Source organism: Rutidosis leptorrhynchoides, chromosome 3, assembly GCF_046630445.1.
Source record: "Rutidosis leptorrhynchoides isolate AG116_Rl617_1_P2 chromosome 3, CSIRO_AGI_Rlap_v1, whole genome shotgun sequence".
Classification (NCBI taxonomy): domain Eukaryota; kingdom Viridiplantae; phylum Streptophyta; class Magnoliopsida; order Asterales; family Asteraceae; genus Rutidosis; species Rutidosis leptorrhynchoides.
Window position 1 is genome coordinate 330,580,674 of NC_092335.1, and position 13,745 is coordinate 330,594,418.

General features: G+C 34.2%; 1 protein-coding gene across 1 annotated transcript; it reads right to left on the reverse strand.

Annotated features, from left to right (window-relative positions):
* Nucleotides 1-11,227: 11,227 nt before the first annotated feature.
* On the reverse strand, nt 11,228-12,854 carry LOC139901131 (uncharacterized). The gene is made up of 3 exons (XM_071883869.1): nt 12,751-12,854; nt 12,489-12,621; nt 11,228-11,530 (listed from the first exon to the last, which is right to left on the reverse strand). The coding sequence occupies exons 1-3, from the start codon at nt 12,852-12,854 to the stop codon at nt 11,228-11,230; spliced, it is 540 nt and encodes a 179-aa protein (XP_071739970.1).
* Between the last annotated feature and the right edge of the window lie 891 nt (nt 12,855-13,745).

The window sequence follows — 13,745 nt, forward strand, 5'->3', positions numbered from 1 at the left end:
AATACATGCAGGTTTTATAAATGATTTACAAAATAGACACAAGTACGTGAAATTACATTCTATGGTTGAATTATCGAAATCGAATATGCCCCTTTTTCTTAAGTCTGGTAATCTAAGAATTAGGGAACAGACACCCTAATTGATGCGAATCCTAAAGATAGATCTATTGGGCCTAACAAACCCCATCCAAAGTACTGGATGCTTTAGTACTTCGAAATTTATATCATATCCGAAGGGTGTCCCGGAATGATGGGGATCTTCTTATATATGCATCTTGTTAATGTCGGTTACCAGGTGTTCACCATATGAATGATTTTTATCTCTATGTATGGGATGTGTATTGAAATATGAAATCTTGTGATCTATTATTATGATTTGATATATATAGGTTAAACCTATAACTCACCAACATTTTTGTTGACGTTTTAAGCATGTTTATTCTCAGGTGATTATTAAGAGCTTCCGCTGTCGCATACTTAAATAAGGATGAGATTTGGAGTCCATGCTTGTATGATATTGTGTAAAAACTGCATTCAAGAAACTTATTTTGTTGTAACATATTTGTATTGTAAACCATTATGTAATGGTCATGTGTAAACAGGATATTTTAGATTATCATTATTTGATAATCTACATAAAGCTTTTTAAACCTTTATTGATGAAATAAAGGTTATGGTTTGTTTTAAAACGAATGCAGTCTTTGAAAAACGTCTCATATAGAGGTCAAAACCTCGCAACGAAATCAATTAATATGGAACGTTTTTAATCAATAAGAACGGGACATTTCAGATATTAAGTGGAAGATGTCGAGAATAGTAGCGGGTTTCACGGTTGTACGTGTTTTATATTTTTTTTCGTTTCTCTATCGAGCCAAGAACCCAAAAACTTGATCCTTTGTATTTTATTTAGAAGATAGATTAAGATGGATGATGTTGAGTAATGATGAGTCAACGAATGATTGATGACGAGTTGCAGAAGAGGTGATGATGTTAAATGATGTAAGTGATGTTGATTATGAAACACGATGATGATATACTAACATGATTAGAATAGATGAAAATAGCGAAAACGATTATGATGATGATTAACGATGGAAATTAAAATAATGATGATGATGAGGTTTATGGTGTTGAGAAGACAACAAGGAGATACGGGTTAAATAGATACAGACTACGAGTTATAACAGAAAGTATCGGGTAGAGGAATGGTTTTGGTATGTTATAGGGTTAGCGGGACGTCGCGGGTTCAAACCCGGACTTGGGCATTTTTTTAAGAGTTACTTCTTTGAGGTAGTTTACTTATCACTTATTATTATTATTATTATTATTATTATTATTATTATTATTATTATTATTATTATTATTATTATTATTATTACTACTACTAAAAGTATCATTATTTTTAAATTTATCATTTTATTAAAATTAGTATTATTATCGAAACTAACATTCTTATCAAAATTATCATTTTTATTATTAACATTATCATTATTATTATTATTATAATCATCATGATTTTTATCATAATTAGTATTATTTTTATCATTATTACTATTAGTATTACTAATATATCAAATAAAGATTTTCTATATAAAAATAAATGTATCTAATTAAGTTATTAATGAAACATATAATTTATTAAAATAACAACTATATCACTAACAGTATGTAAATTTGTTCGATTACCATTATATGTGTTATTATAAATAAATGATATAGGTTCGTGAATCCGAGGCCAACCCTGCACTTGTTCAGTGTCATCGTATGCATGTTTTTACTACAAAATATCGTATTATGAGTTCATTTGATTCCCTTTTACTCTTTACATTTTTGGGACTGAGAATACATGCGCTGCTTTATAACTGATTTACAACTGTTTTATTCGATGCTTTCACAATCTATATTTTTGGAATACATGAGATGCTTTTATAAATGTTTGACGAGATAGACACAAGTAAAACATTCCTTGAATGAATTATTATGCAGACAGAAGTTCTGTAGATTATTATTGAATTAGTTGGACGTGATAATTGCCACTAATTGTTGTGAATATTTTCCCCTGATTATTATTGCTTGGTAACCTAAGAATTAGAATCGAGTATGACCCTAATTCATGCAAATCCTAAAGGTAGCTACTGGGTTTAACACCCCCACCCAGAATGTTCACTAGACGAAAGAGCTAGTGGGCGTGGTGTTTAGTACTTCAAAGTTTATATATTATACAGACGAGATGTTCTGTTTTTGGGGATATTATTGATGCGCATTATATGTTAAGGTCGGTTACCAAGCCAAGAAATGAAAGTAAAGTGAATGTTATATATCGAGAGAATGATTTTATACACAGGTTATGTGTATGTTATTTTGTACACGAGATATGTGTACGGTTATTTAAAAATCGCGAGGCAACCTACGGGGGAGAAAAGGATACGAACCTACTCCACCAAGCATTATAAAAAATGGTTTCGTACACGAGATAGGTGTACTGCATTTAAATCTTGTGGTTGACAATTTAAAGCATGTTTATTCTCAGGTCCGAAATAAATCTTCCGCTGTGCATTTGCTCATTTTGAAGATATCACATGGAGTCGTTCATGGCATATAGAGGTCAGAACCTCGCAATGGGACCATCTGTTGAAGACTTCGTCCAGGTGGATTAGGACGGGTTGTTACAATGGACACACATGATGCTTATCATATTGAAAGCTTGGAATACCATCAACAAAGTCTTTAGAGACCAGTCGATTAATACCCTTGTAATTCAGGTGTGACATTCAGTGATGCCATAACCATGAATTCTCCTTTGTTGAATGAGTAGCCAAACACATGGTTTCATGTGATGGTGCATCATTAAGGTCAATAGTATAAATTGAACCACGTCGTTTACCAACAAGGAGATCTTTTCCATCGGTGAATTACACCGAGCATTGACGACGTTCAAACAGAACTTTGAGATCTCCGTCACAAAATTGGCTAACCCTAAATAAACTGCACCCCAAACCCTCAACATATGAGACCCGTTTGATCGTTATGCCATTTTTCACAAAATCTCCATATCCCGTTATTGCTGCAATCTCATCATTTCTAAAAGTACCCGTTCCTAGGAATTTGTCAATGAAATTGACAAGCAAGGATTTATCGCCCGTCATGTATCGAGAACAAACCTAATCGATATACCAAACACAGATGTCGAAACCCTGTAAACGTTAATATCCTAGAGGTTAGGTACCCAAAGTTGCTTGGGTCCTCTACGGTTAGTACCAACAACAAACTTTGGATCAACAATGAGATAGTCACGTAAAGCATCATGCAATTTAGACAATAAAGCATCATTTAAAACCACATTACATGAAGCATCATACGCAATATCAAGTTTTACATTGTTATCAGAAGTCATAATGTAGTGACCCGAACTTTTCCATGTTTATATATATTAATTGAGATTGATATTTACATGATTAAATGTTTCCAACATGTTAAGCAATCAAACTTGTTAAGACTTGATTAATTGAAATATGTTTCATATAGACAATTGACCACCCAAGTTGACCGGCGATTCACGAACGTTAAAACTTGTAAAAACGACAAGACGATATATATATGGATATACATATGGTTAACATGAGATTATGATAAGTAAGTATCTCCATAAGTATATTAACAATGAGTTATATACATATAAACAAGACTACTAACTTAAGGATTTCGAAACGAGACATATATGTAACGATTATCGTTGTAACGACATTTAAATGTATATATATCATATTAAGATATATTAATATATCATAATATCATGATAATATAATAATTTAACATCTCATTAGATATAATAAACAATGGGTTAACAACATTAATTGAGATCGTTAACTTAAAGGTTTCAAAACAACACTTACATGTAACGACTAACGATGACTTAATGACTCAGTTAAAATGTATATACATGTAGTGTATTTAGATGTATTAAAATACTTTTGGAAGACTTCAAGACATATATCAAAACACTCATACTTAACGAAAATGGTTACAGTTACTTTCCCATTCTTTTCTTTCATCAAGAATTCTAGTCGTATTCTTACCCGTATTATACACAGCTTCAAAACGTACTTACTATGGGTATATACCAATATGAACTAGCATGGGATTCCACTCTTGATTATGTCATGTATGACTAATCAATTTTAACTTCTACCATGAGCTAGTCAACTAACTAGAACTCCTTTTAACCCCACTCACCACTCACCAATTAGCACTCATCATTCACTCCATTTCACTTCCAATTCTCTTTCTAATTCTCTCTCAACACACACACACTATTATGAACATATTTTTCCAGTAGTTAATCATCATCTTCATCAAAAATCACTTCAAGAATCAAGCTATAATCATCATAGGAAGAACACTTCAAGAACACTTCAAAAATCCCTTCAAGTTTACTAATTTACTTCCAAGCTTTCTAATCCATTCCAAGTAATCATCTAAGATCAAGAAACCTTTGTTATATACAGTAGGTTATCCTTCTTATTCAAGGTAATATTCATATTCAAACTTTGATTCAATTTCTATAACTATAAACTATCTTAATTCGAGTAAAAATCTTACTTGAACTTGTTTTTGTGTCATGATCCTACTTCAAGAACTTTCAACCCATCCAAGATCCTTTGAAGCTAGATCATTTCTTGTCACTTCCAGTAGGTTTACCTACTAAACTTGAGGTAGTAATGATGTTCATAACATCATTCGATTCATATATATAAAACTATCTTATTCGAAGTTTTAAACTCGTAATCACTAGAACATAGTTTAGTTAATTCTAAACTTGTTCGCAAACAAAAGTTAATCCTTCTAACTTGACTTTTAAAATTAACTAAACACATGTTCTATATCTATATGATATGCTAACTTAATGATTTAAAACCTGGAAACACGAAAAACACCGTAAAACCGGATTTACACCGTCGTAGTAACACCGCGGGCTGTTTTGGGTTAGTTAATTAAAAACTATGATAAACTTTGATTTAAAAGTTGTTATTCTGAGAAAATGATTTTTATTATGAACATGAAACTATATCCAAAAATTATGGTTAAACTCAAAGTGGAAGTATGTTTTCTAAAATGGTCATCTAGACGTCGTTCTTTCGACTGAAATGACTACCTTTACAAAAAAGACTTGTAACTTATTTTTACGACTATAAACCTATACATTTTCCGTTTAGATTCATAAAATAGAGTTCAATATGAAACCATAGCAATTTGATTCACTCAAAACGGATTTAAAATGAAGAAGTTATGGGTAAAACAAGATTGGATAATTTTTCTCATTTTAGCTACGTGAAAATTGGTAACAAATCTATTCCAACCATAACTTAATCAACTTGTATTGTATATTATGTAATCTTGAGATACCATAGACACGTATACAATGTTTCGACCTATCATGTCGACACATCTATATATATTTCGGAACAACCATAAACACTCTATATGTGAATGTTGGAGTTAGCTATACAGGGTTGAGGTTGATTCCAAAATATATATAGTTTGAGTTATGATCAATACTGAGATACGTATACACTGGGTCGTGGATTGATTCAAGATAATATTTATCGATTTATTTCTGTACATCTAACTGTGGACAACTAGTTGTAGGTTACTAACGAGGACAGCTGGCTTAATAAACTTAAAACATCAAAATATATTAAAAGTGTTGTAAATATATTTTGAACATACTTTGATATATATGTATATATTGTTATAGGTTCGTGAATCAACCAGTGGCCAAGTCTTACTTCTCGACGAAGTAAAAATCTGTGAAAGTGAGTTATAGTCCCACTTTTAAAATCTAATATTTTTGGGATGAGAATACATGCAGGTTTTATAAATGATTTACAAAATAGACACAAGTACGTGAAACTACATTCTATGGTTGAATTATCGAAATCGAATATGCCCCTTTTTATTAAGTCTGGTAATCTAAGAATTAGGGAACATACACCCTAATTGACGCGAATCCTAAAGATAGATCTATTGGGCCGAACAAACCCCATCCAAAGTACCGGATGCTTTAGTACTTCGAAATTTATATCATATCCGAAGGGTGTCCCGGAATGATGGAGATATTCTTATATATGCATCTTGTTAATGTCAGTTACCAGGTGTTCACCATATGAATAATTTTTATCTCTATGTATGAGATGTATATTGAAATATGAAATCTTGTGGTCTATTGTTACAATTTGATATATATAGGTTAAACCTATAACTCACCAACATTTTTGTTGACGTTTAAAGCATGTTTATTCTCAGGTGAATACTAAGAGCTTCCGCTGTTGCATACTAAAATAAGGATAAGATTTGGAGTCCATGTTTGTATGATACTGTGTAAAAACTGCATTCAAGAAACTGATTTCGATGTAACATATTTGTATTGTAAACCATTATGTAATGGTCGTGTGTAAACAGGATATTTTAGATTATCATTATTTGATAATCTACGTAAAGCTTTTTAAACCTTTATTTATGAAATAAAGGTTATGGTTTGTTTTAAAAATGAATGCAGCCTTTGAAAAACGTCTCATATAGAGGTCAAAACCTCGCAACGAAATCAATTAATATGGAACGTTTTTAATCAATAAGAACGGGACATTTCACTTAACACACAACTTATTCCATGCAGATGTTTTGTTCACAGACGAAAATTGAAAAACATGTGATGATTCCCTAGGTCGACTAGCAGATTGCTTTGGTTTGTTTGCTACTTTCTTAGTCGTGGATTAGGAACCCATACAGACTTGTAAGTCAAATTTGGATTATGACCTGTGACACGAAAAACACCTCTGTTAGTTAGGTGTCCAAACTTTTCAGTTGGCACATGAGATGATTGATTTTGCAAAATTTCTAATTTGATTTTACGTTCCTTTGCATTATACTCACTCAAATCAGGTTTAGGACTCGTGTGTTGTGTAGACTTGACTGACCTTTTTAAAACACTCTCCTTTGATTTATTTAACATTGGAATCATAGGAATCTTTTTAGTTGACACAGAACCATTTTGAGAATGAACTTTCTTGACAACAAATTGCGTTGAAGGTGCAACTTTTGAAATACGTTTACCAAATTGAGAACGTAGAGGGTTTTTAAGAATAGTAATGGGTTTTGCATCCTTATATGTTTTTGTCCCCTTCCCCTTCTTAGTAATCCCACCAACACATTCAGACATATTGGTTTCAACAGAAGATGATTGCTTAAGTGTGTTAGCCTGTTTCAGTTGAATTATCTTTTTTGTTTTAAGCTTTTAATCTCAAGACATAATTCCTCAGCAGAAACTATCACTTCACCTTCCTTAAAGTCATAAGTACATTCTTTCTTAGGAAGTGATGAAAATTTATCACACAAAGCAAGAATTTGTTCTAATGATTGACACTTAAATTGCAAATCAACATTTTCCTATTTTACTGTAGCTACTATACATTTCAAGTTTCGTACAGCAGGTATATTTGGATAAAATTCATTCGTAGGATCAATTGTTGCATTAAAGTCTATCAAATTTTCAACAGGTGGTTCATCTCGAGGTTCTACCTTTACATCTAAAGCAGTTTGACCTAGGGAATCTGTCTCAAAGAAGACAGTTAGTTCATGTGCTAGGTCTTCACGGAAAACATTATCAGAATATGCTGGTAAAGCCGGTAGAATTGGTTTTACATCAAAAGTTGGTTCATCAAACACTTCATCTATGTTAATAATGCTAGAACTAGGTTTGTTAAACACTTCATTCTTAAGCATTAAAATGTATTTTTCTAGCATGAGTGTAGGAATGTAAACCAATCTACGAGTAGGCACATAATTAGCACATTGCACATTCTTTTCAGTTTCAACAAGTTCCTTCAAGAAATCAGGATTTAATTTACACAATTTAGCATTAATTTTCTCATACATTAAGCTAATTTGATGGTATTTTTTAGATTTGCGATTAACAATAATATCATCAAAATCAGCATCAGAAGCATGCACAAAATGAGATGGCAAACCAGCTTGAAAATAATCAGAATGATATAATCCTGGAATCTTTTTGGAAGCATCATCTAAAATCTTAAGATCTTCATAACCCAACCCCCCACTTTTCACCATGAATCATTTTTGGTCTATTCATGAAAATTGTTTGTTTTGAAAGTTCCATATTAATGATAGCTTTGGATTGCTCTGTGCGATAGAGTTTTTCCTCATATCGAGCAAGTTGTGCTTTCATTTGAAAAGACTCTTTTGACAATGAAGAAATTTCAGTGTTCTTTTTAATTATGGTGTCCTCCAATTGAATAATTTTCTTGTTTAGCTTTGAAAATGTGGGTTCATGTTGGTTTTTTAGATCAGAAAGATCTATTTCTAAAAATAAACTTTTTCTGCAAGTCGTTCTGATTTTAGACGATAATCTGTCCTTTCGACTTTAATCGGATGAATTGATTTTTTAAGATCATCCAACTCAGTTTCCATTGAGCTGAGTTGGACAATCAATCTTTGCAATTCCGATTGTAATTTAGATGAAGATGGTCTGGTCTCAGGTTTGATTTTATCTTTTAAAACCTTGTTTTCAGATTTTAAACCTTTGACTTCTTTTGACATTGAGACCAGATTCTTCATCATGTCATTTTGCACTTTTATAAAATCGGGTGAGAATTCAGATGTTTTTACCTCATCATCATCAGATGTTGAGTCAAAATATTCCATTACTTCTTTAGCTTTGATGAGCGTAGTCACCTTGCAAATATTTGCATGTTCCACCTCTGAATCTGAATCATCAGTCCAGTTAAACCAAGTATCATCAACCAGTTTCAGCTCTCCCCCAATTTCTACAATCTTTGCCATCAACATTTTCTTCTTGTAGTAAGCTGTGTCCTTCTTCTTAGGCATCTTGCACTCACGAGAGTAATGACCAGCTTTGCCATAGTTGAAACAAATTGAATCATCCTTCTTGGAATCATCAGTACATTGTTGTTTTGATTGATCAGCTTTCTTGTAGTAAGAGGAAGATGATGAGTTCTTGTGTTGATTGCTTGATTTGCCTTTAAACTTGTGTTTGTTCAAGGCTTTTGTGAACATGGCTGCCATCTTGACTAATTCAAGGTGAGAATCATCAACATCAAAAAGATTCAACTCTTCAGAATCAGTTGATTCTTCTACAAGCACTTTCTTGGACAAGCTTTTGGAAGTCGTAAATGATTTGCTCTTCTTTTTTATAATAAGGCAAGTGGATCACCCGGAGAAGAATCTTTCCTTCCTTCTTGAAGTTTAGACACACTTCAGGTTCGTAATGCATAAGAACTCCAACAAGCTCATGAATAGTCAACTTGTCAATCTATTTGGTAGATCGAACAATGGTTCCATAAGGAAGCCAATCAAAATTGAGCTTTTTGAGGAACTTCATGTTGACTTCAGCATTTACTTTTATAATTTTGCATCTTTTCAACTCATTGAGAACACCATTGAAACGACGATAGGTATCCTTGAGTGGTTCATCAGGTTCCTACTTGAAATCTTCATAAAATCCAAGAGCCTTATTCAGTTTAGTAATGTCTGACATGTCATAACCTTCTTGCTGTCATTTGATCTCGTCCCATATATCTTTTGCTGTGGTGTTGCTATCAACATTTTCAAACAACTCATACAGGATAGCTTGCATAACAATGTTCTTTGCCTCTATGTCACCCTGAGCTCTCTCACGTCTATCACCAGAAAGTTCATAGACTGGAATTAGCATACCATTATCTGGATGATAATCTACAACTGGACCATCTCTCAGAGAAGCCCATATGTATTTTGCTTTCTCAACCTTGTAGTCTATGTACTGAGTGATACGGTGAAGTCACTGAGTGTACTTGCCATCAAACAACACTGGAGGATGGGAATCTGATGCAATGATCAAAGTATCTTGAGTAGACATCTTGAAATTGAGGTAGATTCGGTAAAGATCTGGTATTACACAAATCAAGGATGAAAAATCACAATAATCTAACAAAAATATCAGATTCGGTATCTGTAGAAGATTTGGTAAAGATTCGGTACTGTAGCAGATTCGGTAGATATTCGGTAAACCAGATTCTGTATCAGAAACTGATCAGTAACACTAGCAACACACCCAGATTCAGTATAGATTCGGTAACCACAAGATTTATAGCCTTAGAACACTTAAAAACAATGTATTAAGTGATACCAAGATCCTAATTCAGTATATGACTCGGTAGTCAGATTCTGTATGATTTTGAATGCAAATACAATTCAATTCCTTTGAATTAGATTCGGTAACCTTGCTGCACAAGGAAACAAGTTAGTATCACACAAAATATCAAAGATACCGAATGTCAACTGTAGTAGTTGATAATACCGAATCTAAGTATGAAAACTTAGAAATTCAAACAAATCCTTTCTCAAACCACACAAATTAGCTGCGTATGATCAAACCAAATGTGTAGAATCACAAACACACCACAATCTGCAACACTTAATGAGAATTAACAACTTTGAAGCAGATTCGGTATGGCAGTTACAATACCGAATGTCGATCAAATCTTCAAAACTTGAAGCATTGATGAAATTAAACCGTCAGAAATGTGATTAAACACCTCAAGATCACAACTGAAACCTCAAACCTTTACTAAAATACAGAATCAAGCTGGAATTGATCAATACCGAGAGTTTTATCCACGAACTCTAAAAATCAACTTGATTCTTCATGATTGATGTTAAAAAGCTGTAATGATGATCGAAACTCTTTCTAATCAACCTAATACACCTTCGCTGAACTTATCACAAGAATCTGAACGTCAGATTATCAGATTCGAATATACCGAATCTGATTCAATATACCGAGAGTGTTCAGATTCTGTGATCTTCAATCTCTGGATCGATCTAGAGATGTAATATCACTCCCTTGAAGCTCTGATACCAAATGATAGGTCAGATCATGTTGAGATTAGAAGAAAAGACAAGTTAGAATGAGATTCTGTAAGAGTGAAGGAGACTCGGTATGAGAGAGAATCAATAAGATTTACATTCCACAACTTCTAAAACTCGTTTACAATGCAATGGCTATCTAATTAGGACTACATAGGTTCCTTATATAGCCCTCTTCTAAGGAATCTTCATTTAAGCATGTTTCACATTAGCACTATACAACTTCGGGGTCCTAACAAACGATCCAGTGCTTCAACACACATCTTGTTAACCATCGAGGCCTTATCCTAAATAAGTAGTTTTGTCCTCCGAATGAGCTCACCCAATTTGCTGCTTGGAGAAATAGTACAAAATGACTCATCCGTAGGATGAAGCGGTATGTGAAAACGTGAATGAGCCGTCCGACCTCCAAATAATAGCAAAGCTGCTATCCCAATTGACACAACATTTAAAACAATTTCTCCTTTACTGCGCAATGCAGCTGAGAGTGTTTTCCAAAGGAAGGTTTTTCCAGTACCACCATAACCGTACAAAAAGAACACAGCTCCTTTTCTGTGATCAACCACTTTTATTATCTGAGCATATGCCTCCTTTTGTTCGAATGTTAACTTTGTAATTAATGAAACATGACTAGGAACTTCGAAATCAACAGATTTAACTCACACAATGGCGGAATAAGTGAATCAAACCCTCTAGTGAACATGAGAAGCTTTTTGGGATTAATTAAGTCAAACCACAACAAATCATGTGTGATTAGATCAACACCTAGAGCTATTATTCACCACCTGGGTGATTTGGGTTGAGAGAGAATCGAATTAGCTTACCAGATCTGAGTGATGTGTGTGTAATGAGAGGCTTAACCTAAAATGAAGAACATAACACTTATATACTCCTACTGTTGACTCACCCGTACGAGTCATACATCACTCGTACGAGTTGGCTTCCTCAGCCGTACGGGTGATCACTCACTCGTGTCATCTCATTTAGGTTATAATTGTGACTTAGCTCAGCATCAACCATGCGTATAAGCCTGTCAGCCGTACGAGTGAGGCTTCACTCGTACGTCTAACTAACTCTAACATAGTCAAACATCCTTATCGCATTCCTGCAGTACCTGTAACTACATACAAACATAGATAGGATAATAACGAGCGATCATGGTAGCCTGTAAACTGTTGTACCTGTAATGGACGTGGGTTAGATGTTTAGAAACTTACATAAAATGCATCAACAACTCCCCCTAGGACCTAGAACATCTATTACAATAAGTAAACGTCCATAAACCATGCAAGTTCATACATACAAATAGTTTAGTAAAGTTATTACAGTTCCAGATTCCCTCTCTCGCATAAACAAACATCAAAAACAAAAACAAACTAGCAAAATAGTATCAGACATGGATCAGTTTGCTTGAACTTGATTTGAGCTTTGAGCATCACTTTCTTCGTTGAGGTAGGCATAATAAACATCAATAACACATTGATATCTCATAGCTTCCTCCTTTCGATCATCTCTGAACGTAATGTGATGGCGGTGAAGAGTCTCCACATCAAATGTTGATAAGTTCCTTAGCCACATAGGATCCATGATCCTCACATTGTTGAACTGTATGCTTCCATTTTCCTTCTCAATTGCAGTCAGAATTACTGCTTCCTCCGATAACTCGTCATAGAACCACCATCTGAAGTTCTTACAGATATCCTTGGGTAATGGCATCAAGGGAGATTATTTCATGTACTTAGCTGGACGGAACTTAACAACATGGACAGGTCCACCTTTTGAATTTTTCTTTGTTGGGTGCATGGAAAACCTGGCGGCTGTTGACTTGAAGATATCCCATTTTCCTGTTCTATACTCAGTTCTCAGCTTTCTTTGAAACCATCTGGAAAGATCACTATCTTCAGCGTTCAACATCTTTAGCTTCGCAAGTTGCATGATCTCGAAGTATGGTAGAGTTTTGAAGTGACTTGGACGTGCCATATAATCTACTCCACCTTCCCTCTTGATCGCAAAACAATCGATCTCCTTGAAATAGCCCCAACTTAAAATTTTACCCTTGGAGTACTTCTTGGTTCTCTTCCCTTTCTCATAGAAACTAACAAACTTCGGCTCGAGTTCTGGCTTATCCAATTGCTCAGGTTTAATAATGTTTTGTCTCCACCAACTCTGACGATCCTCGTCTTCCTCAACGTTTCTGTTTACCTTAACCCTATCACGTACAAACCATTTCTGAATCTCATTCCATCCCTCGACCTTGGCTTGCTCGGCTCGGAGTCTCTTCTTCTTCAACTTAGTTTCATTTCTTTCTTTCTCAGCGAGCAGTTTCTCATGTCAGATTCTCTTGTTTCTTTCTATCAACACATCAACTTCCCTAACATCCTTCTTGTATGCCTTCCTCGCTTTTTCTAACTCAGTTAAGTTCTTTTGTTTCACATCACTACTCAAATTGAAGAAGTCACTTAAAGTATTGAGTGACGCATTTGAGTATGGTGCAAGCGAAGGCACAACGATTTCCACTTCTTCTTCTTCTTCGACATCCTCAGATTCAGTCTCAAACTCATCTTCGGATTCAACAATCACATTCTCTTTCACAATTTATTTACCAACAGAACTTTCACTCTTCTCATCTTCGAACAGATTATCAAAATTGCTTAAGTTGATATTTTGGATTGATTCGGGAGGGATTTCATCAGCTGGCTCTTCTTGTGGAGCCTTGTTATCAGCTTCATTTGACTCTCCATTCTCCGTATCGTTTTCACTGTCGTATGCCAGAGCAGAAAACTGTTCTAATGGAAACTCACTTGG

Coding starts and splice junctions, on each gene's coding strand:
- LOC139901131 (XM_071883869.1), bottom strand. CDS start 12,854: ATGTTGAACGCTGAAGATAGTGATCTTTCCAGATGGTTTCAAAGAAAG. Junction 12,622..12,750: donor TTCAAGTCAACAGCCGCCAG/GTTTTCCATGCA, acceptor TAAGAACTTCAG/ATGGTGGTTCTATGACGAGT. Junction 11,531..12,488: donor GGAACTTATCAACATTTGAT/GTGGAGACTCTT, acceptor TTCGAACAAAAG/GAGGCATATGCTCAGATAAT.